Raw genomic sequence first — 26950 nt, 5'->3', positions numbered from 1 at the left:
TTTGATGTTGGACTTCATGCATATGGACTAAAAACAATCTGCAGTGGGTTGGAGGTCCGTATATGCACAGAGGGTCCTTTCCTTTCTCTAGAAGTCAGGCCAAGGAATCTAGGATCTTGAGACATTAGAATAGTTCACAAGACTAATTACCAAACTTTATTTTTAAATGGTTGTGTTTTTCTTCCAAAAAGCTATGCATTGAAAATTAGAGGCTGAGATGGATAAAAGAATTGAAAATAAAAAAATAGAACAAAAATGTTCTTTGCATTGGGAGGCTGACTCAGACTAACACTTCCCATCTTTTATAGGTTGAAGGAAAGATTTTTTTTTAAAAAAAATCAAAAATAAGTCATAATGTAAAAACAGGAGGCAAGGAAGAGGAAAAGCCTTTGGGGGAAAAATCTTAACCATAAAGAGGAATTTGCTCTCTGTGGGGAGACATTAAAGGCCTTCACCATCTCTCTCTATAAAAGGCAAGCTGTGTTGCTGATGTCTCACCTCACATTCCATTGGCTGAGCCATATGTTACTCAGTCTTGACAGAGAGCAACCCCACCCTCCGACTCCAAGACAGATGAGCTGGGCCACTGGGGAAGCTACCTTCGCCGGCAACTCACTTTTCCCTCAGTGGCTGTTGTTAGGCAACCATAGTATTCCAACCTTGGTTCTGGTCAGTAAAAGGCAGCGGGGGTGGGGAGGCCCTTTCCAGGCTTATTTTGGCCTTGGAGGGAGAACTCATTGGGACTAGTTCTGACTAGGGTTGCCAGCTCCAGGATGGGAAATTCCTGGAGATTATGTGGTGGAGTCTATGGAAGCCAGAGTTTGGGGAGAGGAGAGGCCTCAACTGAATATAATGCCATAGAGTCCACCCTCCAAGGCAGTTATTTCCTCCGGGGGGGGAGAGATCTGCTGTCTGGAGTTCAGTTGTGATACCAGGAGATCATCAGGCTCCACCTGGAGGTTGGCTACCCTAGGCCTAGCAGCACCCTCAGGGTGACTTGATGCCATGTGACTGGCATGACTTAACTAGGCCTGGCTGCTTGCTACTGTTCAGCAGGAGCCCCCTCCCCACCATGACAGCCAGTGTGGCATAGCACTTAGCACTTCAGAGCAGGGTCTGCCAGACCCAGGTTCTTAATGTCAAAGCTGACTGGGTGATTTTGGACCAGTCACAGACTTTTAGCCTAACCTACCTCACAGGGTTGTTGTGCAGATAAAAAGGGGGAGAGGAGAATGATGTAAGCTGCTTTTGTCCTCGCTATGGAGAAAGACTGCACTTTTTCTAGGTAGGGGGGAGGTGATGGAAAGCTGAAGTAAGATAAATTCTCTATAGAAAATGACTGTCTTCAGGCGCATGGAAAACCATAGCACAACAATGCCAGGCCAAAAAAGACAGATAATGTCCCAAGCACATGCTGTTGCTAAACACCACAAGGCTGAATATGACAGGAAAAAGATGTTAACAATGCACTGCAGATTAAAGGAATACTGTGCTTCTGCGTTTGTGTGAACGTCATTATGCTATGATTGATGCTGAGTGCCCAAAGCTGGGGCACTTGACCAGAGTCTCTTTCTAGAGTCCATTGTAATTATTCTCACAATGGGCCTTATTCCTAGTATAACATAAAACAAAGACATAACAGACATGCACAATCAGATATATTCAACCATAAGGGCAGGGGGAGATGTTGCTATGCTGATTTCCTGCACATCTAAGGCTAGCTTTGACCTTTTCCTTTCTTCTGAGAGAAGTTACCTGAGGAGAAGAACAGACTTCCAGGCCCTTCCTACCAGAGTTCCTCGAAATTATTGACTAGGGGTGGGGGAGAAGGATTTGAGCTGGTCTTGGCCATGGTTACCACTGGAGTGCTGGGATCTGAGGTGCTTGGATTAATGTGCTTAAAGAAGGCAGAAACCAAAACATGTGGGTTTATGGTCAAATTGCAGCATGTCAAAACCTGCTTTCTTGAGCTCACTCTACAAGTGTGCTCTGTGTTCTTCTGTGTTCTTATAAGGGATGTTTAATCCTAGTTTATTCTTATTCTTTGGGATGTTTAATCCTAGTTTATTCTTATTCTTATTTTAGCTTTCAAGGCAATTTTGTTGATTCTGATTTGGAGGATAAAACCATTGTAATTCTTATGCTGATTCTGGGAGTAATTAAGGTGGCCAGAAGGAACATTATTGTTGTTATGATGATTTGACTGTTGATTCTTAGGTAAGTCTGGTCTGATTTTGTTCCTATAACCAAACATGGTTTCCCTTTTCATTATCAAAATCTTGGGTCCCTCCCCCGTTATGAGTCTGAGGGGAACATCACTAGTTATTTCTGTAATGAGTGCGGGGCCCCTGGTTTGCATGAGTCACAGGCATTATAGGTTCAGGAGGATTATGTTTTGGTGGTTTATTTGGGGGAGTTTAAGGCTCTTGTTTCCCTAAACAGATCTGCTACTTGTCTGATATTCTCAGACATGATATTCCAGGTTGTATTAAATGTGTAGTTGGTCTGCAGTTGCTTTGGCCTCAAAGGATGACCATTTGACTGTGTCTCTTCCATTTTCTATCTTTCTACCTGTCCTTGCTGATTCCCAGTTCTTTTCTAAATTGCCTGGAGCATTTCCTACCCAATCCAGATTGTAGAGATGTTCTGCTAAGGCACCCTCAAGCATACTGGAAGAAACAAAATACCCTGACAAGTCCCCTGGGTGAATAGTGGCAATTAGTCTTCTGTCCAGACCAAGTTGGCTTTTCAAAGACTCTTTGAGGCATGCATGATGGTTGGTTTCATTTTTCTGGGTCTTAACTTGATCAGCTAAAAATTTAGCAGCTTGCCTTGCCTCTTCTAATCTTGGTTTCAGATAAACTATTCTGCTCTGGCCAGCCATTGCAGCAGCATTGGCGTGATATGGTTCTTCCTATGCTTCTATAAGGGGAGGGCAGATTGCCCTACTCTGTTACAAAGGCATACTTCTCAGATTGCATTCTCTCATTTTCACACAAACATGCTTCCAGTTTCTTACATCCTCAAGCAAACTCTTTTGCCCATGTGCATACTTCACACTGTCAGTCAAAGCTGTCTATAAACCCCAGTCAGTACAAGCATTCTTCTTGCCATCTCTTGCTTTGAATTTGGTACAGTACTCAGTGAAACCATCTTTTGGAGATCTCACTGAGTTTGGACCTGAGAAGGCACCATGTTCTCCTGGGTTTGTGCCTAATTTTTCTAGCCATTTGTCTAATTTATCTTGACTAGGTGCTTGCCTTATTTTTTCTTCCATATTTGTGTTTACTTGCTCTGGGAATTCTAAAACCCAGGAATGCTTAACACAAAGTGAGGACACTATGGCTCTCTTTGAGAAAAAAATCATAGAATCATAGAGTTGGAAGGTACCTCCAGGGTCATCTAGTCTAACCCCCTGCACAATGCAGGAAACTCACAAACACCTCTCTCTAAATTCACAGGATCTTTATTGCTGTCAGATGGCCATCTAGCCTCTGTTTAAAAATCTCCCAGGAAGGAGAGCCCACCACCTCCCAAGGAAGCCTGTTCCACTGAGGAATCGCTCTGTTAGGAAGTTCTTCCTAATGTTGAGCCGGAACTTCTTTTGATTTAATTTCAGCCCATTGGTTCTGATCCTACCTTCTGGGGCCACAGAAAACAATTCCACACTCTATATGACAGCCCTTCAAGTACTTGAAGATGGTGATCATATCACCTCTTAGCCGCCTCCTCTTCAGGCTAAACATCCCCAGCTCCTTCAACCTTTCCTCATAGGACTTGGTCTCCAGACCCCTCACCACCAAAATAGTTCCTTTTCAAGTATTCTAAAACCTGAGGTTGATTACCTGTCATGGGGATTGTTCAGCCTGTGCAGGCTACTCAACTAAAGTATTCTAAAATTTGAGAAATGACTCAGTCTTGGGGGATTCTATACCCCATGGGGTGAAACAAATGTGAGCTTTTACCAGAGCTGTCATTTATTTGGGGAGGATCCAGGTGTTCTAAAACCTAAACTGGGAACTCTGCAGGGAAATTCTACAGCATGGTGGTGGTAGGGTTTTAAATCAAGTGGCTCAATAAATCTTAGTCTTGCAGATGGGGAGGGTGCCTGTCCCACACCTTGGTTGATTAGCTAGCCCTCTGGGTGCACAGACCTGGGGTGTTTAAATGTTTGAGGATTTCCTCCTCCAAGCCTATATCCTAGACCGGCAGCAGCTGTTCTCTCCATGCTGGAGCAAAAAATACTCAAAGTTGTAGCTCACACATAGGGAGGACAACAAGGAGGCTCTGCTTTATAACAAAAGGGAAGGTTGAGCTTCTGTTCCAAACTAACTTCCGAGGAGTCTGGCTCCAAAAACTAGGATCTTTTCAAAGAGAGTTTCTGCCTTTTAGCTATCAGTTACACGCATCAGAGAGTCGCATTCACAGTAGAGAGTCACGGTTTTCTTGAGCTCAGCAGGGTCTGCGGGTTGTCTCGCCTGCAGCCCCTCTGAATCAGGCAGGTGGAGGGGTGCCACAGATGTGACACCCCCAAAGAGACCCTGAAGGGGTCATCTTTTGGCATGGGACTTTTACAGCAAGTCAGGGGTGCAGTCGACGGCTGTTCCTTTTACAGCAAGTCAGGGGTACAGTCAGGGGTGCAGTGGTGGCTGTTCCTGTTGTTCTTGTATGCCCCAAAGCTCCCCCCGTCATGATAGCCAATACAGCAGAAAGAGGTGAATGCCTGACCGCTTGCTTTTCTTTCTCTCAATAAGCTTCTGATCTATCGCTTCTCTACCTCAAGCATGACAATTCTACGTGGCAAGTAAGTGTGCTTTCAATACCACTGGCTAATGGGTCGTTCTACATAACAACAAGCAGGTCAGTTCAAAGGAAGGGAAAGAGGTCGTTTACATCTTCACTTTCCCTGTGAATGAGGCTTCAAAAAGTTAAAGAACATTTTTAAACATTGGAAATAATTTGAATTAATCTGAATATAGATACTTAAATCGACCCGGACTATAATTGGATATCCATTAAAGAGGCTATTATCTGGCTGCAATATGGTCTGAACAAAAATGAGATATATTTTAGAGATTATTTCTCTTTGTCGTCTGATTGAAATTGAAATGCTAACACTCAAAATCGCAGCTGGAGGAGATTTGGGAAGATGGACTATCTGGGTCTCTGAGCTACTTTTCAACTTGGATTAATAGACTGTTTGTTGACAGAGAAAAATGGCTTTGCCAAGCTAAATCTTTTATAAAAAGACATTTTAAGCAGCATAAATTGTCTGAAGCAGGATCTTGGTTCATTAACAGAGTCGATTAAGAAACAAATGGGTGCTTTTGTGCTGAAAGCTAGCGAAATCTCAAATCTACACAAGCAGAGTGTTAAAGAGAAGCTGGTGATGTCTGTGGAAGTGAAAAGAGAGAGTGATCTGCTGGGAAATGAACAAAAGAAAACCAAAATGGAATCCTATTGCACAGTTAAAAAGAAAGACTGGAAATCGAGACTGATTGAAGTTATGTCGAGAGGAACAAAGGCTGTGGAATTCTTCCTACTTTTACTGAAAGGGATGACTGTATTAAGGAGAAAGAAGGTGCAGCTTAACCAAAAAATCATGATGTGGAAATTTTTTAGGAAGAAGGGTTTCTGAACTAGCGCTCTCTCCGTGGATAGTCAGATATGGAACTTGTAATAAGAACTGATGTGCAATTTTAAAAGACTAAGTGAGATTTTTGGGCTATAATAAATTGTTTCTCCTAGAGTAATATGGCTATAAAAGCTAAAGGACTGAAAAGTTTTGAAAAGAATTTTATGTAAAAATAGTTAACTTAGATTAACTTTTAACAAGGCAGAAAATATAATTATTTTGTAATCTGGTAAATTTGCTTTTAGTAGATAAAGATGTTTGTTTCTTATGCTTATAATGATATTGTTAAACTAACAAGCTAGTCCGTATTTTGAATATGGTTGAATTAAGTAGTAAAACTAAGATGTGGAAATCTTTGAGGAAGAAAGATTTTTGAATTGATGTTCCCACTGTGGGCAATTAGATATGAAATTTTTAATAAGAACTGATATGCGATTTCAAAAGGGTAAGTGAGATTTTAAAGATGGAAAAGTTTTACAAAAATGTTATACAAATAAATAGTTAATTTGGATCAATTGTTAAGAAGGTAGACTGCACAATTATTTTGTAATTTGGTAGATCTGCTTTTAGTATGTTTGAAGAAATTGTCTATAATGAGATAGATAAATTATTGTGTTCTATTTTTAGCTTGTTAAGGATAAAGATATTTGTCTTAGATTGCATTAAGGAGGGAGAAGGTGCATCTTAGCCATAAATAAGGATATAGAATTTTTTACGAAGAAGGGTTTTTGAATTGTCGCTCTCTCTGTGTGTAGGTAGTCGGATATGGACATTTTTTTTTAATAAGAACTGATATGTGATTTTTAAAGGTCAAGTGAGATTTTTGGGTTATATTAAGTTGCTTTTCCTGGAACAATAGGGATATAAGAATTAAAGGATGGAAAAGTTTTGAGAAGAATTTTAAGGAAGAAGGGTCTTCAAAATGTTATATAAATAAATAGTTAATTGGGATCAATTGTTAAGAAGGCAGACAGCACAATTACTTTGTAACCTGGCAGGTCTGCTTTTAGTACGCTTGTCTGGAGAAACTGTCTATACTGAGATAGATAAATTACTATGTTGTATTTTTTTTAGCTTGTTAAGGATAAAGATATGGATTTTATATGCTTATTTTAATGATGATATTGTTAAACTAACAAGTTAGTCTGTGCTTTCAATATGGTTAAGCTCAGCCAGCCAGTTTTGTGTTGAGACTGCTCTGACTTTTTTATACTTATATATGTCGAAGAAGAATTGTTTAGACTTGTATTTCAAGCAATAGGTTAGTAAAAAAAATTATAATGAAAGACAAAGATTGTAAAATATATGGAGAACTTAATACTTGCAGGTAGAAAGAACTGGGTATTTTATTTGGAGGTAGAATTATAACTGATATATTTGTATTTTTCTTTGTTTTTCCCATTCTGTATACACCCCATCCCCTCTTTAATGTATCTATGCTTGTGCTTCTTCTTTTTGGAGTTAAAATCAATAAAAATTATAAAACAGGAGAGTCTCACAGAATGAAGTGTCACACCAGATTTGTTTCCGCCTACATACCATGCTTTCAGACAGACATGAAGTCATCATGTCAGAAAGCATGTGCAATGCCCACATTTTCCCCACCATTAAACTGTTACCCAAATGGCCCAACTATTACCCATTAAACTGTTACCCAAATGGCCCAAGTCTACATATATCTTGACCAAAGAGTGTACTCCAAGGGGGCAAAAGCCTATACCCACCTGTGCTTAGGGCAAATATTATTGGGACCATATTGCCTGATGTGTATATTCCACCAGGCATTCAATGACTTTCACATCACTATCAACCTGACAATGAACCAATCTATGAAAGAAATACATTTTGTGGACACTACTGTAAGACTGTACAATGGATGCATAGACACCACCTTATACCAGAAACTTACTGACCAACAAATATACACACATGCCTACATCCTAAACATACCAAATGATACATTGTATACAGCCAGGCTCTATGCTATTGCAGCAGCTGCTCTAATCCTATAGACAGAGATTCTCACCTGAGAAATCTACAACAAACTTTTTTGGAACTAAAGTATCCACCTAATGAAGTCAAGAAACAGATTAACAAAACCAGAATGGTCCCCAGAGAAAACCTGTTGCAAGACAGGCCCAAAAGAGACTATAACAGAATACCACTAGTAGTCCTGTACAACTCTCAGTTCAAAACAGTTCAATACACTATCAGCGACTTACCTCTATTGGATAATGACGCTCTCTTTCACAGCTACTGGGAAACAAACCTTTTCTTGTGCACAGACAGCTCCCCAATCTCAAACAACCCCTCACCCACAATAATACAACATCTAATTTGAACATGGACACTGGTACCAGAGCAATGAACCCAGACACAAAGATGGCTGCCACATACACCCAGATGACACAATCATTGGACCTAACAAGGTCAACTTCATCATCTCAGGCTTATTAACTTGCTCAAATTGTATATTATTATTAACTTTTAACATTGTATATGCCATTAAATACCAACAATGCTCTTTGGTCCTCTACATAGGGCAAACAGATCAAGCCCTATGCCAAAGGATAAATGGACACAAACTTGATATCAAGAATCACAAGACTGAGAAACCTTTAGGAGAGCATGTCAACCTTCCAGAATATTCAATAAATATTCAATAGGTGACCTCAAAGTAGTTGTTTTATTGCAAAGGAACTTCAGGAACAGATAAGGGAAATGGCTGGGTTGCAAGTTATTGCATCACTTGGAACAATGGAATCCCCAGGATTTAACAGGGACATTAGTTTCTTATCTCACTGCATATGCTACATAACCCTTGTTCATCTCTTATTTGTATTCTTACCAATAGTAGATTGGAATAGTAGATTGTAATCAGGCCTGGAGCTAGGGTTTTTGCCACTCACCAGTGTCTAGAAGTGACATCATCATGATGGCACATGGCATGACCCCTGCCCAGCAGTCCTGTCCTGCCTCCCCCTCCAGCTATGATGTGCCTCGGATCCAAACCCATGTCTTTGCTTCCCTCCTCCGTGCAATCACAGTGTGCCGCATCTTGGCCCCACCAGCTGTGATGCGGCGTGCATCTTATCCTTCTTCTTCTTCTAAGAGCACTGGAGGATGCTTCTCCCCCTTCCTTTCTGAAACTGGAAGGGAGGGGGAGCCAAGCCTCCTCCAGTGCATTCTTAGAAGAAGGATAAGATGCACACTGCTTTGCCGCTATTGGGGCAGAGACATGGCAGGCTCTGATCATGCTGGGGCCCCTTCCTGTCCCTTCCACTCTGCCACCCACTCCCCCCCCCCCCGGTGAGTGGGAGGCAGAGCGGAAGGGACAGGAAGGGAAGGGAGGGGGCGGTGGTGGTGGGAGTTGAGGACCCCCGAAAGATCACTGGGCGCCTTCCCCTGCCCAGTGTGCTCCGAGTTTGGACACGCTGGGCAGGGGAAGCTGCGTTCTTTCTGGGCCCTGAGGGATTGGGGAAGCTCCCCTGACCCCTCAGAGCTGAGAAAGGCTCAGGGACGACATGAGCAGGGATGGGGAGGGGGCACTCACCCTCGCCTGTGCCCTTGTGGGAGCTGTCGCCCCAAGCCCTCGCCTAGTTGCCGACTCCCACATGCCGGCTCTGATTGTAATGTATCATAATGAATAGTAGAATGTAATGTATTTTGGAATGGTAGATTGGAAAGTATTTCTCTGGTCTGGGCACAGGGGAAATAACTCTACACAGCCAATTGCTCCACTTCAAAGAAGAATATACTATAAGGTCACCTCCATTACTGAGGAGAGACGGATGGAGCATAATGGCAGAGTCTTAGTTAATTACTCTCAGGATCCCACAATTAAGAATACATCTGCCCATCAATCTCCAGGTTTTACACTTTTATTTCCTTCACTATGTTCCCCCCCTCCCAGAATTAAACCCAAACACATGGTGACCATATTCAATTCAATTCAATAACCTTTATTGGCATGATATCAAACATAACAGGGAACCAATCCATCCATCAAATAGCAATGGTGATCATATAAACTAAGCTTGTTATTCCTGTATGGTCTTTGAATCTGTTAGGCATCTTATGTTCAATACTAATTTACTGCTCACCCGCTAACTATATGTATGGACTGGTAATTTCCATTTTGTTTTATCTGAAGAACCATGCATGCACATGAAAGCTTATACCTTAAATAAAACTTTGTTAGTCTTAAAAGTGCCATTGGACTCAAACTTTGTTTTGTAATTAACTAAGACACTATTATGACCTTTGAATTGGGGAAGAGGGGAATGAGCTTGCTTGCCTTTGTCTTTTCCCAAGCACAGAGGGAAGAAAAGCATTACATCCTTTCTTTGAAATGTTGTGACTTGCTGTGCAGTGTGTGGTGTTGCCCTTCTGCGCCCAGATTAGAAATACACTCCAATCTACTATTCCAATTTTGGTAGAGGCCAAATTAAAAAATCAAAAAGATGCATAGTCCTTCTGGGAGACTGGTGAAGGGATCCCAGCCATGTACATAAGCGCTGATTCAGGAGCTTGTTCATGGGGTAATAGAAGCATTCAGAGGTGGTTTTCCAGTGCCTGCTTTTGCATAGCAACCCTTAGTAACCAGAGCTGACTCTTCTTAGCTTCTGATATTTGATGAGATTAGGTTAGCATGAACCGTTCAGGTCAGGGATTGATGAACATATCCTCCATGAACGAAATTTGAGTCTAGTGGCACATTTAAGACCAACAAACTTTTATTCAAGGTATAAGCTTTCATGTGCAGGCACACTTCTTCAGATACAGTGAAACAGAATTTCCTCAACCATTACATATAGAGGGGGTAGTTGCCAGGAAGGGTAAATTAGAGTCAAGATGGAGACAGAAACAAAATTGGAAATTACCAGTCCATACATATAGGTAGAGGGTGAGCAATAAATGAACATACAACATAATAGAGATGTTTAACAGATTCAACGATCAAACAGAAACAATAAGCTTAATTTATATGGTAACCATTTGTTTGGGTTCAATTCTGGGGCAAAAACAATGAGGGAAATAAATATGTCAGAACTGGAGACTGATATATGCTTAATTTATGCTGTATGATAATGTGCTGCTCACCCTCTGCTTATAGGTATGAATTGGTAATTTCCAGTTTTGTTTCTGTCTCTGTCTGAACTCTAATTCACCCTTTCTGCCAATTACCTCCCTCTATATGTAATGGCTGAGGAAATTCTGTTTCATTGTATCTGAAGAAGTGTGCTTGCATTCAAAAGTTTATATACTGAATGAAACTTAGTTGGCCTTAAAGGTGCCACTGGACTCCAACTTTGTTCTACTACTTCAGAACATGGCTACCCACCTGAATATATCCTCCATGAATTTATCTCAGACCCATTAAAACTAATCTGTACATAACATCTAATTAGCCTGGTGATTCTATCCAAGTGAAACTTATGTTTTTCCACACAGTTATAAAACAGCAAATGTCGGTTTGCTTCTGAGTGTATATCTAAAAGGAAACGATAGCCAAAAATGGGTTCTCTGCCGAGTGTACTTACCTGATACACATCCAGTGGTTGTATTTTTAGGCGTAACTTTTTAAAAACCCCGATAGATGTACAGAAAAATTATGGGAATCTAATTTTTAAATCAATTTTTTCTTATGGGTATGAAAATGAAATCTGGAAGATATATGAACAATTTCTGGTGACATTTCTAAATATAAATATCGGTTCAGTAGAGGCAGGGGGAACAGAGAAAGGTTTCATTGTTTCAGTGAACTCTCTTTTAGGCTTATTTTTAGGCAAAAAAAAAAAAATGAAGGATAAGTGGGGGAAAAAAAAAGACATAGTTGATCATGATAACAGTATTCCTAGCAGGCATCTGACTAGAGGGAATGCCTTCAGCAAACACTAGAGTTACAGCAAACACTAGAGTATGCATTGTTTTTGATAGTTAGCCTTAATAAAAAGCATCATATCACTTTTATTTTTGGAATTTTTCCATGGACCAGCATTGCTACCTACAGTCTTTGTCTGCAATTACTGTGTAATCTTAGATTTCCCCCCCCCCCCCTTTTAGGGTAAGTTATTGCATTCTTGTCTCCCTTTATCATAATAACAACCCTGTGAGATAAACAAGGTTAAATCTCTTTTCCAATACAACATTCAGAGCTCATTTGATAGCAATTACATAAGCATCTATATCTTTATGTAGAAATTAGTCAGCCATGCTATTTCAACAGAAAAGAACCAAAATATGTATCTTGGTCACAGATACATATTGAAAACATGGTAGTCCATGTAGAACCAATGAACACCACACGGTACACTGGAAATAGGCGTAAATACTTGCTGCAAACAAATCAGTCCTCAAAATAGCCACAATTTCCAGAAAGCTAATTGAAATGATACATGCTTAAAACAACAATTGACACCCTTTCTAAACAATTTGAACTAAAAGTTTCTGGAAAAGTAATATAAGCAAATACTCCAAACCCAAAAATGTTTACAGGTAAACTGCCCCCCTCTACTATAAATGGAGGCTTCCAGGGTGAGGAAGGCATATTGATTCTTGTGTCTGAGAAATTTCACCTTCCTAATTCTTTGTGCATTTGAAAGATTCTGCTGTACTTTTAACAATCCTGCACATTTAGATGGAAAGCAAATCCCATTAATTTCAACAGGGCTTCCAGCTCAAATGTATTTAGGATCAGAGTAGCAGCAACTAAACTTTAACCACTGTCCTAGTTATGCCATATCCAATAGTAATGTTAACTGTCTATGTATGGGTTTATTATGGGTTTATTATTCAAAGAATAATTATATCACAAAAATATATCAGGAACAAGACTGCTTTTAATGGCTCTGAATTAACTCATCACTGTTATTTCAGGAATGAGCCTTTCTATCTTGTTGATCTGCAATCTGTATCAAAATATCACAGACTTATTGTTAACTATGCATTTCATGGCACTGTAACCCCACCTTTTACAAAAGAAAAATAATATATCTGAAACACATGCATGCTTGTGTCTGCTGAGGACAATACTTGACAAAGGGGACTCCAGTCCACACATGTTCATGCCACTAAAACTTTGTAGGCCTTTAAAGGTGCCACAAATTGCTTTATCATCATTTCTTATTTGCCAGGGTGTTTCAAGATTACTTTCAGCAGGTTATTAGTGTCTGGAAAAACCAGTTTTGTGTCTGGGCTAAACAGGAACAAACAAAAGCTTACAGCTGACCATGCATATTTGCTCCAGTGTCATTTTCATGCCAGTGGAGGCAAGCCCTGGGTACACTCCAAGCCAAGGGAGTGTTCTAGAAGTGGGCTAGAACCAGAGGGCAGCTCCCTTCCCCGCCAGAACTGAAGGTGGGGACGAGGGTTGAAAGAGGGGTAGCTGCTCATGATGTCGTAATCGGTTTTTTTCCTCTGGTGCGGACAGTGGTGTTGGTACATTAAAAGAAACCTACAGTGACAGCAAAGCAGTCCTTTCATTTCGGCCAACTAACGCGACCCAAAGAAAGAGGCAAACTTTTGAGGTCCCGGGCACTCTGGTTCAGGTTCGTGTGTATAAAGTGCCCTCAAATCGCCGTGGATTTAGGGGTTTTCAAGGCAAGCGGTTTAGCAGAGGGGGTTTGCCCTTGCCTTCCTCTGCAAAGCCTTCTTGGGGGCGTCTCTCGTCCAAGTAGCTTAGCTTAGCTTCTGAGATCTGAGGAGATCTTGCTAGAACACCCCGCATCCCTCTTCAGGCTTGCTGGTGAGCAAAAGAAACGGGTGGGGGGGGGGGGAGGAAAAGATATAGGTGGCCTTGATGGAGCAGATGCCTGTAATTTGCAGTACCCCTCGCAGGCATCTGACTACAGGCTCCGCTTCCCTCAAAGTATTGGGGCTCTCTTAAAAACGGCCTCTGGAAATCTTGTGGATTTCAGTCGCCCTTGCCAATCCTGAACAATCCCGGAATTTTAATGTTGGTATGGGACAGCGGATAAATATGTTTGGAAGTAAAATGCTCCCCTCCCCAACAAGGAACCTCTCCTCTTTTATAATTAAAAGTTATAAATCCAGCCTTCTTGATACAGTTGGTCACTACCCTGCCATTTTTAAAGCTTACATTCCCATACAGGGAAAAAATAAGCATTGGGTATCCTCTTTTAAATTGCCTCCAGAATATATGTTTCGTTTGAGAGCTAGAAAGGAAGACCAGACACATTTCAAGAGGGTTATTTATTATTATTATTCCCATGCTCTTAATTTTGAAAAAAAAAATCACAAAAACATAACTTATAAAACAATATATATACTGCATCCTCCACAACAGCATTATTGAAACATCCAGCGTAACGGTTACCACAGGTGGGAGTACACTGGGAAAGAAGTACCTTGTGCATTTTATATTATGTTTCTTTGTCATCTACAGGTAATAAGTATCGACAGAAAGAAGCAACAAATATGCCTGCGAGTAAAACTTCATATGCGTTTTGTATGCGTATTAGTATTTAAAGATCATATTTATCATTTCCATTTTTAATTTTTTTTGCCATCAAAAACAACTCATTTAAGTATTATCTACATTTACATCATAACACCTTTAAGATTTCTTGTTTGGGTTCCTTGGGTTTATTTATTTATTTTTGTTCAGAACTGGGAAAAAAAAAAAAACCAAGTCACTTTTTCAAATATTTCCCCATCAGTGAGGTCACTTTACTCCTCGATTTTAGGATAGTCTCTCTCTCTCTCTCTTTTTGCCCTAGATTATCTAGGGGAATTATTTTTAAATATTTTAAAACAGCCACGCACCTTTAAATAAAGATGAACGATAATTTGATTATCAGGGTAAAATTTTGGAAAGGGGCGTGTGTTTTGGCTAAGCTCCTTTTCTTTAAAAGGGGGGGGGGGATTAGTGGGCTACTGCAGTCTTGGGAGGGACCAAAAATATGAGAGGTAGGAACCTTTTGCAGTTGCTTTGTGCTCGGAATGCTTGGATCCTCTTTGCTTTCAGCGAAAGGAACAGTCCCATTAAGAGTCATGCACTTGAAAACAACATTGGATGCGACGGCCAAGCGCAGGGAAAAGGCAACTCTATAAATAGAACCCGAGCTGAAGTGGTTGACCCTTCGCGCGATGACTTTCCTTGCAGAGTTTTTCATTAGTAATATCCGACGCCTTCTTTCTCTCCCCCCCCCAGCAGGGGCCTGGCCTCCCCCCCCCCGCCCTCTACCACCACGAGCCCCACCCACCCCCTCTCTTCTCCCCCCCCAGCCACCCTCCTCGCCTCCCCCCCCACCGCTCCCTCCCAACCGTTACCGTATTTCCTCGTATAAAGTGGACGCTTATAGAAGAAAGTCCTGTGCAAGTTCAAGTAAACACACATACAAAACCCGCATCATCCAGAGGAGAAGAAAAGAAACGAAAAGAAATTGCAACTCATCCATGGTTCGTTAGGTTCGCCCGTCGGCGGGGCGGCGTCTGGCTCCCCCCGCCGCCGCCGCGGGCTGCTGGTCCGTGGGGCGCTGCGGCCGGGTGGTGCCCGTGGGTCCGCCGCGCTCCTGCTGCTGCTGCTGGGGCCGGCCCCGGGGTGGCGGCGGGGCGGCGGCGGCGGCGGCGGGTCAACTGTTGTACTGGCAGGCGTTGAGGGTGGCGCCGGCGGGGCTCGGGAGGCTGCCGTAGGCGAAGTTCGAGTGCTGCTTGGACTTGAGGCGCAGGCTGGCCAGGCTGGAGTTGCAGGTGTCCCGGTAGACGCTGTAGGGGGAGGCGGGCGGCCCGTAGGGGCAGGCGGGCGACGACATGGCCGAGTTGAGCGAGGAGCCGCCCAGCGGGCTGTTGAGGCCGGAGCTGGGCACCGCCGAGGGCCCCATGGACGAGGGCATGCTCATGGAGGGCAGGCTGCTGGGCGCCGCCGAGAACATGGACTGCGCGGCCGCCGACGAGAGCGGGCTCATGGAGTTGAAGAAGGTGAAGCTCTTGGACGACAGCGGCGCCGGCGCCAGGCTCTTAGCGTGCCAGTAGTTGGACGGGTAGCCGGCGGCGTACATGTCCTCGTAGGGCTGCATCAGGCCGCTGAACTGCGGCACGTAGCCGTTCTTGCACAGATCCATCTGCTGGTTGCGCTCCCGCTTCCGCCACTTGGCCCGGCGGTTCTTGAACCACACCTGCAGCCGGGCACAGGGACAGGGAGGGGAAGAGAGAGAGAGAAGCACGCCCGAGGACTGAGACGGAGGAAGCCTCGGCCGGCACCCCCACCCCCCGCCCCGCAGGCAGCAGAACCGCCTCCGCCACCTCCCGGCCCCAGCCGCGCTCCGGCTGCCTCGCCTGCTCTCTGGGCGCCGCCCGGACCCCCTTCTCCTCCACTCGCCCGGGTCGCGCCTCTGCTGCTGGCCGCCCGGGGCCTCCTGCTCCCCAGAAATGTTGTAGCCCCACGGGTTCGGTCGGCTCCAGGAGAATGCTCCAGAAGAACCTTCCCACGGCTCTGAAAATAGGCTCTGGGACTCACTGGGCCCTCCTGAGTTGCCGCTAGTGACCGCCTTCCAGGGCGATGGAGGCGCATCCCAGACGGCGCGGTTGCCCTCCCTCCACCCCTGAAGCCTCACATCCAGTGGAGGGGGCAGATCTGCGAAGATGTCGCGCTCATTTTGTTCAAAAGATGCTCTGTTGTGCTGCCTACAAGCCACCCTCTACTGCCCCACTTGCTCAAGCGTCTGGTAAAATCAGCCGCTGTGGACCAGGACTAGGAACAAACCAGGCTCTCGAGGGGAGGCCTCATCCTGGTCCGCTCCGAGCTGTAGACGAGCACGTTTGCTCTCCAGCCTTCCCCAAAGGCAAGGACTCCCTCCTGCAAAGCAGGGAAGACTTCGCGGTTCTGCCACAATGCAGGGAACTTCACTATGGATAAGAGAATCTGATAGACCAGAGGAGCCATTCCACCTTGGTGGCGGAAAGTGCCCTCGAGTTACAGCTGCCTCAGGGCGACCTGGTTTAGGGCTTTCCAGGCAAGAGACAGTCAGGGGTGGTTTGCCAGTGCCTGCCTCCGCGTCACGCCCCTGGTATTCCCTGGAGGTCCAGTTTACAAGAGCGCGCTACCCTGGTCAGGGCACCCACACATCTTAGTTCCGCCCAAGGGAGAAGTTGCCACCCAAAGAAAGTCAATGTGATAAAAGCTGTTGTGGGTTTCCCTAGGGAACAGACAGGGGAAAAAACAGAAGCTGGTTGCCAGCTGATTACAGATTTAGTTAGTTAATGGGTTTTTAATCGAGTAGGTTACATTCAAATCAGTGCATCCATTTCTAGAACCTCTGCTTTGGGTGTACTGAAGAGAAGCCATTGTCTTTCTTCGAGGTCTTTAGACGAATCCTACCTCAACTCAGTGAACTCAATGGACTGAGCTGGTTGTGGACTTTCATTAATGAAGGGTTCCAGAATATAGACTACCCCTTCAAGGACTAAAATACCAAAAAAGAAAGTCAAAATGGCTCCAAGAATAAGCAGATGCAGCCATAATTGTATAAAATCAAATATTAAGACTAACAGTGATACAGACTTCAACTGAGCATTGTTGATTCCCATTGCCTTTGATTTTTACTGCTGAGGGACCAGTTATAGCAGTGTTGCACTAAGATGAAGACTTTCTGGTGACTTTGGAGGCAGATCGGAACGAAAATGCTGAGGATATGCCCCCCCCCCGGACCCATTCCCCTTTCCTTGTATAAGAAACAGGATTCCCTTACAGCTTTAAGCTTTTGTCAGATAGACAGACAGACAGATAGATAGACAGACAGACAGATCTGTAATAATTGTGTCATAACTTCCCCTCTTAATGATTGGTGCTAAGCCTAAAGGTGCATCACCAAAGCAAGAGCACAAACTCTACTTGATGTACCAAACTAGACCCACAAAGGCACCCCCTCCCCAAAGTCTCCCTTTCCCCCTGGTCCTCTAGTGCCTTTTTCTTGCCCTGAAGACAACTGCCGTCACGGTAGATGTTATCCAGTTCCAAGCATGATGGCTCTCCAGCTACAAACACATACAGACAGGATCAAGTTCTTTTTGTACTTCTCCATACCTCCATTTGGAAGTGTCTAATATTTGCCCTCCTGGGTCTTGATCAGACTCTTTTTACAGATTGCTAAATCGGCCTGGCATGCCTCCACCTGCAGAAGGTCTCTGGTCTGAATCTGCGCTATGCCCTTTTACGTGAAAGTCAGCCTTCTTGTGCGGGACCTGGTGTGAAGTTGTGGCTGGCATGCTTTCTCCAACAGGGATGCTTGGTAATGGAAGTCTCTCCTTGCAAATCGTAGAAAGGAGGCATGGATACTTAAGGTGCATGCACACACACGCGAGCAACCTACATCTCCTGCCTTTTGAATCCATCCAGTCTCTGCCTTCTTACTTAATTAGCAGCAATTACTGCTTTGTTGCTGGATGGAGGAGGGGAAGGCAGCTCCGAGGATTTAATGTTAACAAATAAGAAGGGGAAGATAGAAACCTTGATCCCCCCCCCCCCCCCGGGAAAGTGCATCTTTAGGAAAATGCTTTTCAGTTCCTTTTCATTAAAATCCAGGGCTCAGAAAGCATGAACAACCAACCCACCCCCACCCACCCCGCAATTCATAACTTGGACACAAACTGATTGATTTTCTAGTCTGTATAATCCATCAGGGTGATCCACGTGGTTGGTCCTTCAGGTTAAAAATGTTCTCCCATCTAATGGAAAAAAACAAAAACAGCCTCCACCATCGCCCTGTTTATATGGTCGCCCCTAGGTCGGCGCTGGCTAAACCACATTCAGGAGACACTCAGGCCATCCAATCGAATTCCGGAGAGCGATTTCCTTACAGCCACTCATTCTCCTGGCAACAGAGTCTCTCCCTGCTCTGTCCCAAAGGGAAGAAATTGTAAGTGAAGTTCGTGTTCACGTTACCTGTGCTTTTCAGGAGACTTTAAGAGCAGCAACCAATTACTAAGCAGGGGGAGCGCAGGGCGAATTTCGGGGGGGGGGGGGGGAGAATACCGGCAGGGGAAGAATTCCAGCAAAAAAAGTAAAAGAGAAAACGAAGAAAGGCAACTTGCTCAAAACCTGTAATCAGTTCTCAGAAGCTGCTTCCAGACAGGAATTTCCTGAAAATGAGGGTAACAGCTTTTAATGATGGCTTCTAGACATTTTAAAGAAAAGCCCTCCTAGCAAATTATGACAGGATTGGCAAAACTTTAACGGAGTATCACAAGGGAAGAATGGAAGGCTGAGGGGAAATCCTGGGAGACTTGGGGAATTCTTCCACCAGGGCCCCAATTTAAGCCCCGTTGTTATTTTTGTTAGGTCCTCAAAACATTTTCACGGACCTCTGCTAATCCCACAGGGGAGGGGAAATGGAAATAAAATCAGTTTTCTTCCATTCGGATTCCGGACTTCCTTCTAAATATTAGTAGCAAAACAAAAGCATCCAGTGGCACTTAGAAGACTAACAAAATGTATTTCCATTTAAAGGTTCGTTCGTCAGGAAGCACTTCCTCAGATGCTCAAGAAAGTTTATGCTGGAGTAAAGTTTGTTAGTCTTTTAAATGCCACTGGATTTACGTACGTTGTATTGTGCTGGAGCAGACTAACACGGCCACTCCCTGTAGAATTCAATAGTATTAGGTTCGAGATCTTAGTCTAGGAGCTTGTTCTGTTTTGTTTCCCTTCGAATTTCAGAAGATCGCCTGAACGAGTTCAGATTTTTTTTTTTAAAGAATTGTGTCATTGATTACAATGAGACAGTGTTTAGAGCTGCATTTCTGTGCAGGGGAGCTTGGGAGTAAATCCCATGGAATAAACGTGGGATCCTGCTGTAAATCTCCCTCTTTGACATCAGTTGGGTTTACTATGCTTAACTAGGTTGGCTTGTGACCAAGCTAAACTATTAAAAAATGAAGCATGCAGCTGGATAGATCCCCGTTTCATCCGAAGAAAGCCTGACACATTTCAGCGAGTTACTCCCCAATAAATATGCACGGCACTGTAGCTGTAATGCTCTTTTCACAATAATGTCCCTAATTCTTTTCTGTGATGCTGCCTTTGGCGACAGCCACGAAACACGCCTTCCCCTTGAAAAAACTCTTCGAGTCGCTAATGTTTCCCCGCCTACAGCGGCCCCATTCCCAAGCATGTTAAGGCTACGATCCTCAACCGCCCACGGTATCTTTGCGGGTGGTCGTTTTTTAGAGACCTTTAAGAGATTTTAGGAGGCCCTAAACCAGAACCATTCGATTCAATGGGCGTTTTTTTGACATTGACTTCAATGGGCTAAAATGCATAATAATAATCTGCTCAACTGTGGGATTAAACGCGCGCACACCACCGGCGCTGAAACGGAGTCAATTCTTCCTCCCAAAAGCCCAATGCAAGGAAAGGCCCCAGAAGGAGAACTCGAGGGGGTGGACCCTCAGAGGAGAATAATAAACTTAGAAGAAACAAGCAAGCAATACGCTAACCCCCCCCCCCCAGACGACAGATTATTATTATTATTATTCCATTCCAACCGCGCAAACATCTCAACAAATAGACGCAACGTGTGCAATTGAAGGCCAGGGATTCCGAACACGGAAACTGTGCTTGTTGGTCTGGAGCCGACTGCAACCTTGCCCGAGCCCTCCTCGGCCTGTTGACCGATCATTAGCCTTTGAGTTGGAACCAAATTTACCTTCAAATGAGTGTCCTTCTGGTGGAAAGGGATGGGGAGATACGGCCCCATGTATTTAAACCAAAACCCGTGAACTGATTCTGAACACCGACGGTGCAAACCAGTTGTCTGAATTTCAACCCTGCCGCTAATCGGGGGCCCATCGGTCACAAGCAGATCTGACTCAGACCGCTGGCACTAAAGCCATCTGCAGATTACTAGAATAGAAGGCGCGAAATAAAATCGATCTACAACTGCGCGGTTCTTTCAAGGGTACTTTCTACATTACACACAGACACACACAAAGACAGCATTCTGTGGGGTGGGGAGCACATCAAGCGGAAGCGGCACTTTCCGAGGACCTACTTCCATGCAATAGGCGCCATCCACCGAAGAGTTGTGCTATCCAAGAAAGTTAAGTAGGTGCTTAACTTGTTCGACCTAATTTGGAAGGGGCTGGATCGCGCCCATGCATGGGCGTCCTAGAAGCTGCTGCGATTACTTCCTTGTGCAACTACAGCGTTTTCCTGAATTCGGCACCGCGACATTTTTTGCAAAAACCTAAATGCAAATCACGCCGGTAACTACTGTGTAACCTACAATAGCTACCTTCAGTCCATCGCTACCATTGAGGGCATGCTCAGTTTACGAAATCTGTGCTGTGAATCTGGGGCTTGATCCTTCCATATGCCCAAAGTCGCAGGAGAAGCGAGGAAATGGGACACTACATTCAATTCTCCTCTGGCTCTTTCACCCGCAGGGGTGGCCCGATTTGATTTCCATCCAGTCACAGAAACCTTCTGCACCAACCCCCGAAAACTAAGAATGGAAAAGAGCTTCTCACTTTCCCAGAACCGAGTAGGAACCTCAGGCGTTCCAGATCTGTTGGTAAAATTAAACTTTTATTTTTTTTAAAAGACCCTCCTTCCCCTTGGCCCCGTGAAAAAGAGCGCATTCATAAAGGGTGTTTACCCGGATGCTTGCGGTCCCTTTCTCCCCCAACAATCGCCCAAAGAGAAAATAGATTTCCTGCTTGGTATTAAATGGCTGCATTTAATTAATCCAGGAGAGAACAGTAAATCCTGAAGGATGGCTCTCTTAGCCAAGTCCAGAGAAAGGGACACTGGCTGGCGACCCAACTGGACTCCCCGCCCCCGTACAGATATTAGGTTATGTTTAAATGTAATTGGGGGAGGGGAGGTGGGAATTAAGCCCCACTCTTTTTAGCGGATCGCTCCCCCAAGTTCTCTCCCCAAATTTCTTAGGGGCAACTTCTGTAGGATACTAGCATTTGACAACTGCCTTTGCCAGGAGGGGGACCAAGCGCCCCACTTCGAGTAGCTGCTCAGTACGTTCACGCCCAACGCCTTTCTGCAGAATTTGCTACCTTTCCCGAGATGGTACTGCATGGCTGAGTCTCCCAGGGACTCGAGTTAACACACAGAACACCGCGATCCCTAGTGACGTTTGCTGAGAAATACTCCTTCCGATGGGGTAGATTTTCAAATTCCATACCCGCTCTCCCTCCATTCGCCACTCTTTCCCATGCAGTTTAGTTATCTTTACTCGGGGGTAAATCCCACTGATTCCTTCATCCCCAAGGAAATCTACACGGAAGGGCAGATACGGGCTGCAGGCTTCTTCAGCGGTTTCAGGCAAATTTACTTCCGAGTAGACTTGCATGGACTCGCGGTTATTTATTTACTTATAACCCGCTGTGGGCCCCCATCGATTTTATTGGACCGTGGGCGGGGCAACTCTTTCCTGAATTGCCTGAAGGGCTGAAACCCGGGGGCCAAACAGAGAAATCGCAGAGGATTGACTGTACGCCACCCTCCTCCCCGGACACGGCCCAGCAGTTGCCCTCTTGGACTGCCTGCCGCACGGAGACCTTGTGCAGCTCGCACAGGCCACAGTGACGTTGCATGATGGCCTCCTGATGTCATACAGCACATACTGAGGACCCTTTGCTCTCCGCAGATCTTCTCTGGCGGATTTTAAAGCCAGCAAAAGACTGTTCCCTGCGACAAGAGCTGTTTAAGCCAGACACCCTACGCGTGTTCCCTTCCCCGGATTTCCTTTCTTTTACTTCCTTTCTTCCCAACAAACAGACACTTTTCAAATGTATTTCTCCCTCCCCATTTCCTCCCTGTCTCCTGTTTTGTTAGGTTTTTAAGAAGTGGGGGGGGGGGAGGGGAAAGCCCAACCGTTTACTGTAGCAATCCTAAACGCACTTACTGGGAACAGGGCTGAGATCTTCTGCACGCGGCCTTGGGAGTCAGCTCCATTAAACACAATGGGACTTACTTCCGAGCGAACGTGTATTCCGCGCAGCGTCTGGCCAAAAGCAGCGTCTGGCCCAGCCCGAGGGCGTTTGCAACTGACCAGACTTTACTGGCGGCTTTGTCGTGGCGGCCCCACAACCCGGGGGGAAGTGGCTGGATTAACAGGGGACTCCTTGGAGACGCGAGCGGCGGAGAGAGGCTCACCCTGACTCTGGGCTCCGTGAGGTTGGTCCACACCGCGATCTCCTCCCTCATGCTCATGTCCGGGTAGCGGTTCCTCTGGAAAGTGGCCTCCAGCTCCTGCAGCTGTTGGCTGGTAAAATGAGTCCTTTGCCGCCTCTGCTTTTTCTTCTTCGCCGGGTCGTCCGCGTTCCCATCGTCGCTTTTCTGCACGCCGCTTCGCTCCTTTTCTGGAAAACAAAGAGTCACGGATGCCGAGACAAAACAGTCACATCCCCCACCCCAGAAACGACCCCAAACTGGAGAAAAGTCGAAACGCTTCTCCCCTCCCGCCCCCAGAATAAAAACCAGCGCAACCGAACCCGGCCCAGCCGCAGGCCGCTCAATTGCTAACTTGCTCTGCGTTTTACGCCGTTAGAGGCGCTTAGAGCTCTTGAATTGCCACCAGAGAATCGTTCAAAAACACAGCCCCGGTCTGTGGATTTTCCATTACAGAAACAAGATCCAGCCAGCCCCAGAGCTAGCTGCTCTGTGCAGAGGTTCCCAAACTGCAAAAGTGGAAATTGCTATTTTTAGGTCTTTTTTTTTTTTTACAAGTCAGCTCGTTACTGTACTTTGTTTAAAATGACTCTGAACACAAGGAGAAATTCATTGCTGGACTTTGTTGCTGACTTTGGGCAGACGAAGAAGGCAAAACAACAGATAATAGGAGGTGGAATGGGGGGGGGGGAGAGTTAGCTTTTCATTAAACTGGAATAAAGAAGAAACATGATTTTATGCTTTAAAATCACAGCTTATTGGGCTATTAGTCATTTTTATAGGCTGAAACGTAGGGTGTTCTTTTTAAAAAGTTTTTTTTTTTAAATCTAAACATCCAACTCTGCAACAAGTATCCAGATAGGATTCCATCAGCTTTCAAAGTGCAAGCCCTGTGTATTTTTATATATGCCACAGACAAACGTCTACTCCTGGGCTTACGCCCAATTTGCACTTGCTTGTATAGACATGCTCATTTTATGCGAAGATTGCGGCTTTAGTCCGAAACCCTCTGAAGTCAACAAAGGGAAAGTGCAGGGTAAGATGCCCACAGTTTTACGAAACACCAAAACCTCCTCGATTTCAGAAGGAGAGAAAGAGAAGCCATTCTATACATACATGCTGGGAGTAAGCCTGACGGAACAGATCCGAGTGGGAGAGAGTGTCTCTCTGCTTTCTGTGTCCCTTAAATCAGTGGGCCTGGCCTCCCAAAAAGCAGGCCTGGGATCCGGCCAGGTCCTATTTGACCGTGACCAAGCTAAACCCCAATCGAAGTGCCAGGCGGTGGGTTGCTCCCAGGAGTTTTAGTTCATTATATAAAGTGCATTTAGTTCATTGTAAAAAGTGCATATATAAAGTATACAGGAATGCGAGATTAGATGAACAACAGCAACAACACTAATCTTTTGGCTCAAATTAGAAAACAAAGGCGGGGGTGTCGACGGCGATTTCCAGAACCACAAGCCTGTTGGAAAAGACAGGCTTACACTTTGGCGAATTTAATATCAGTGAAGTTGCCCAGGTGGCAAACATAAAAATACAAAAAAGGAGGTATTTCGACCAGATCTTTCTTTATCCCTCCGTTCAGTTTGTTCTTTTACGCAAAACTCAGCGGGACTGGCTCTTAAATCCATGTGTATAGAATTCTGCTCGCAATGTATTGCTTTGATGTCAGACCTGTTACATCCAAACGCTTCGGCTTATCTGGTTTATGCAAGTACATATTAAGCAGGGGAAGTCCCGTTGAACTCATTGTAGAGGTCCATTAAGCTGCAAGAGTTCCATTCATTACTGCAGAACCACCCCTGTTTCATAGGATCAGGTCTTGCATTCCGGTTCTTAAATTGCCACTACTGTAAAACGCTTTTGAAATAAAGCTGGGAAAGGCATTAACCTGTATTTAGATGCTTACAACAATACTCTAAAGTGTGAATCCAGATTCGAATAGCTATGTTAGAATTCTATATACTAGCACAGGGCTGCAGCAGTCTGGCGATTCACAAACGCCTTCTTTTGCATAGCCCTAGCAAAATGAATTGTGTTGCTGGGGTAAAGATTGTGAAGTAAAAGGGGGCGGGAAACCGTTTAAGAATGCTAGATCTTTTTAAAAATCCCAACCTGTCATTTGCTGAAGAATTTCTTTGATGGAATTTATTTATCATTCTTATTTTCTGTAGGTCTTTGCCATGCAGGAATTGCAGTAGGGCCGGGGAGGAAATATGAAAATTGAATGCAGGGCACAAGCGAGCTAACGGGTCTTTTACGCACCACTAATTCCCAGCATGTGTTTTGTTTCCATATTGAAAGCAAACGGGGTTTCCAAGCGCTTCGCTTGGGCTGGATCGTCGCTCGAGCTATGGGAAAACTCGGACGGAGAGAAGGCCAAACAGGCAGGCCGTATTCTTTGAGGCTGCATGCAAACGAGGTCGGATTAATTGGGGACTGTATCCGACACATCGCCTTTGCAGCCGACTACACAGAAGTAAGCCTGAGTGCAATTGGACTTTCTCCTAAGTAAGGGGATTTACTCGAGCCGAAGCTTTACTCTCCCAGAAATGTCCTCGGGAAAGTCATTTCAAGTATCAGGTTGCGCTTTCCGCGCGGACAAAATCACGCTCTCTTTTCGAACTCGGAGACTCCTCTGTTTTTCACGCGGTTTAAAGGCTTTAAAGGCTGCAGGGGTGGGGGGATCATCGTTTTAAGTATCTCTCGTATCTCCAAGCCATTGTTTGTGGCGCTGGTCTGAGCGCTTAGAAAGCCAGCGAGGCGAGTTTAAACGGTTCATTGGAAACCCCAAAGTGGGAAGTCGGGAACCGGCCTTATTGCAGTTCCGACGGCCAGGATTTCCAGTAAGCGGTTTGCAAAGCAAACAAGGCCGGGAAAGCGAACCTCGTTAAAGTTTGTCCGCGCCCCCCCCCCCCACCTCCAACCTCCCCCGGCTCTTCGGCAGTTGGAGCTCCCCCGGCCGCGGTTTCAAGAGGGAGGGAGGGGACGTTTTCGTGGATGGAAAAGATCTCAAAATGGGGAGGACGCAGATCTGAGTGGCGGAGGAGGCATTTCTGAACCGCTTGTAGAAGGAGCTGCGACTGCAGGGGGGTGGGGGTGGGAGAGGGAGCGGAGGGAGGCTTCCGTGGCCGGGAAAACGGAGAGCTGGGGGAAGAAAACCCCAGAGAAGAGGGTGGGGGTGGAAGTCAAATATGTACTTAATCTCGAAGCACCCCTCATCCATCAAGGTGACTGCGGTCCTGGCTTTTGATTTATCCCCCCCCCCCCCCACTTGCCTGTCCCATTCAAAAGCTCACCGGCCCGAGCCGCCCTCCGATAGAGTTTCAATCCCTAACACGCGTCTGGCTTAATTGGCCTTCGCACATTTTTCCACTGGCCAGAAGAGAAAGGGACTTTGTGCCTTGGCGCGGGTGACGCGGGCCCTGCTCGTCCAGCCTCCCCGGGATTTACTAGCCGCAGTTTCGTAGGGCAGCATTCAGGAGGAGCAATTGCTCCCCCCACCAACAGACACCCCGGGTTAGCCGAGGCCCGCTTGCTTTCCCCGGGTATTTGAAAATACATGGTGTCTCCCCCACCCCCTTCTTTCTGTTCGAGGTTTCCCCCACTGTCCAGCTAAAGCATTCCGGAAAAAAACACCCAGAATCAGCGACCGAACGTATCCCTAAGATATTAAATTTCAGAGCTGTTGACCGAACAGTAAATTCCAAAATCGTTGAGTATTTTTACTTGTGTGTGAGAGGGTGTTACTTCTACAAACGATGCTGCTTTTGATCAGCATTAAAAAACCACCAAAATTTTGCAGCATCTCTTCCAGCCCGATCCTGGGTGCGCTTAATTTAATCAGAAGTAAGGTTACTTTCTCCCAAGTGTATAAGATCACAGCCTTGCACCCTTATCCCTGATGTGTTTACTCTAAAGTAACCCCCGACCGCAATTGGGCTTTTACTTTCAAGCAAGTGGCCATTACCTTTTTTTTTTAAAAAAAATCTCTTACTAATTCTAATATCCGCAGTAAATAGGCGCTGTTCTGAGAATTATGAAAAGTAGCAGCCTGCCCTCTTGGTTGACTTTTCACATACTTTTCATAAGATAAAACTACAACTGTCTATGGAACTTAACACCAACAGTGAGAATCATTCCAGAGACGATAAAGATGTTGGGATCCC

General features: G+C 45.0%; 1 protein-coding gene across 1 annotated transcript in view; it reads right to left on the bottom strand.

Moving 5' to 3' along the window:
* Positions 1 to 15209: 15209 nt before the first annotated feature.
* PITX1 (paired like homeodomain 1) overlaps positions 15210 to 26950 on the bottom strand; it is a 33212-nt gene continuing 21471 nt past the window's right edge. Inside the window, exons 3-4 of the mRNA XM_060240440.1 lie at positions 22767 to 22972; positions 15210 to 15774 (exon numbers count right to left, since the gene is read on the bottom strand). Coding sequence (XP_060096423.1) covers positions 15232 to 15774; positions 22767 to 22972 — 749 coding nt within the window. The 3' untranslated portion in view covers positions 15210 to 15231. The remainder of the gene's footprint in view (positions 15775 to 22766; positions 22973 to 26950) is intronic.

The sequence above is a fragment of the Heteronotia binoei genome, chromosome 5, assembly GCF_032191835.1.
Source record: "Heteronotia binoei isolate CCM8104 ecotype False Entrance Well chromosome 5, APGP_CSIRO_Hbin_v1, whole genome shotgun sequence".
Taxonomy (NCBI): Eukaryota; Metazoa; Chordata; class Lepidosauria; order Squamata; family Gekkonidae; genus Heteronotia; species Heteronotia binoei.
Note: the sequence above shows the minus strand (reverse complement) of the source record. Positions and strands in the feature narration are given on the sequence as shown.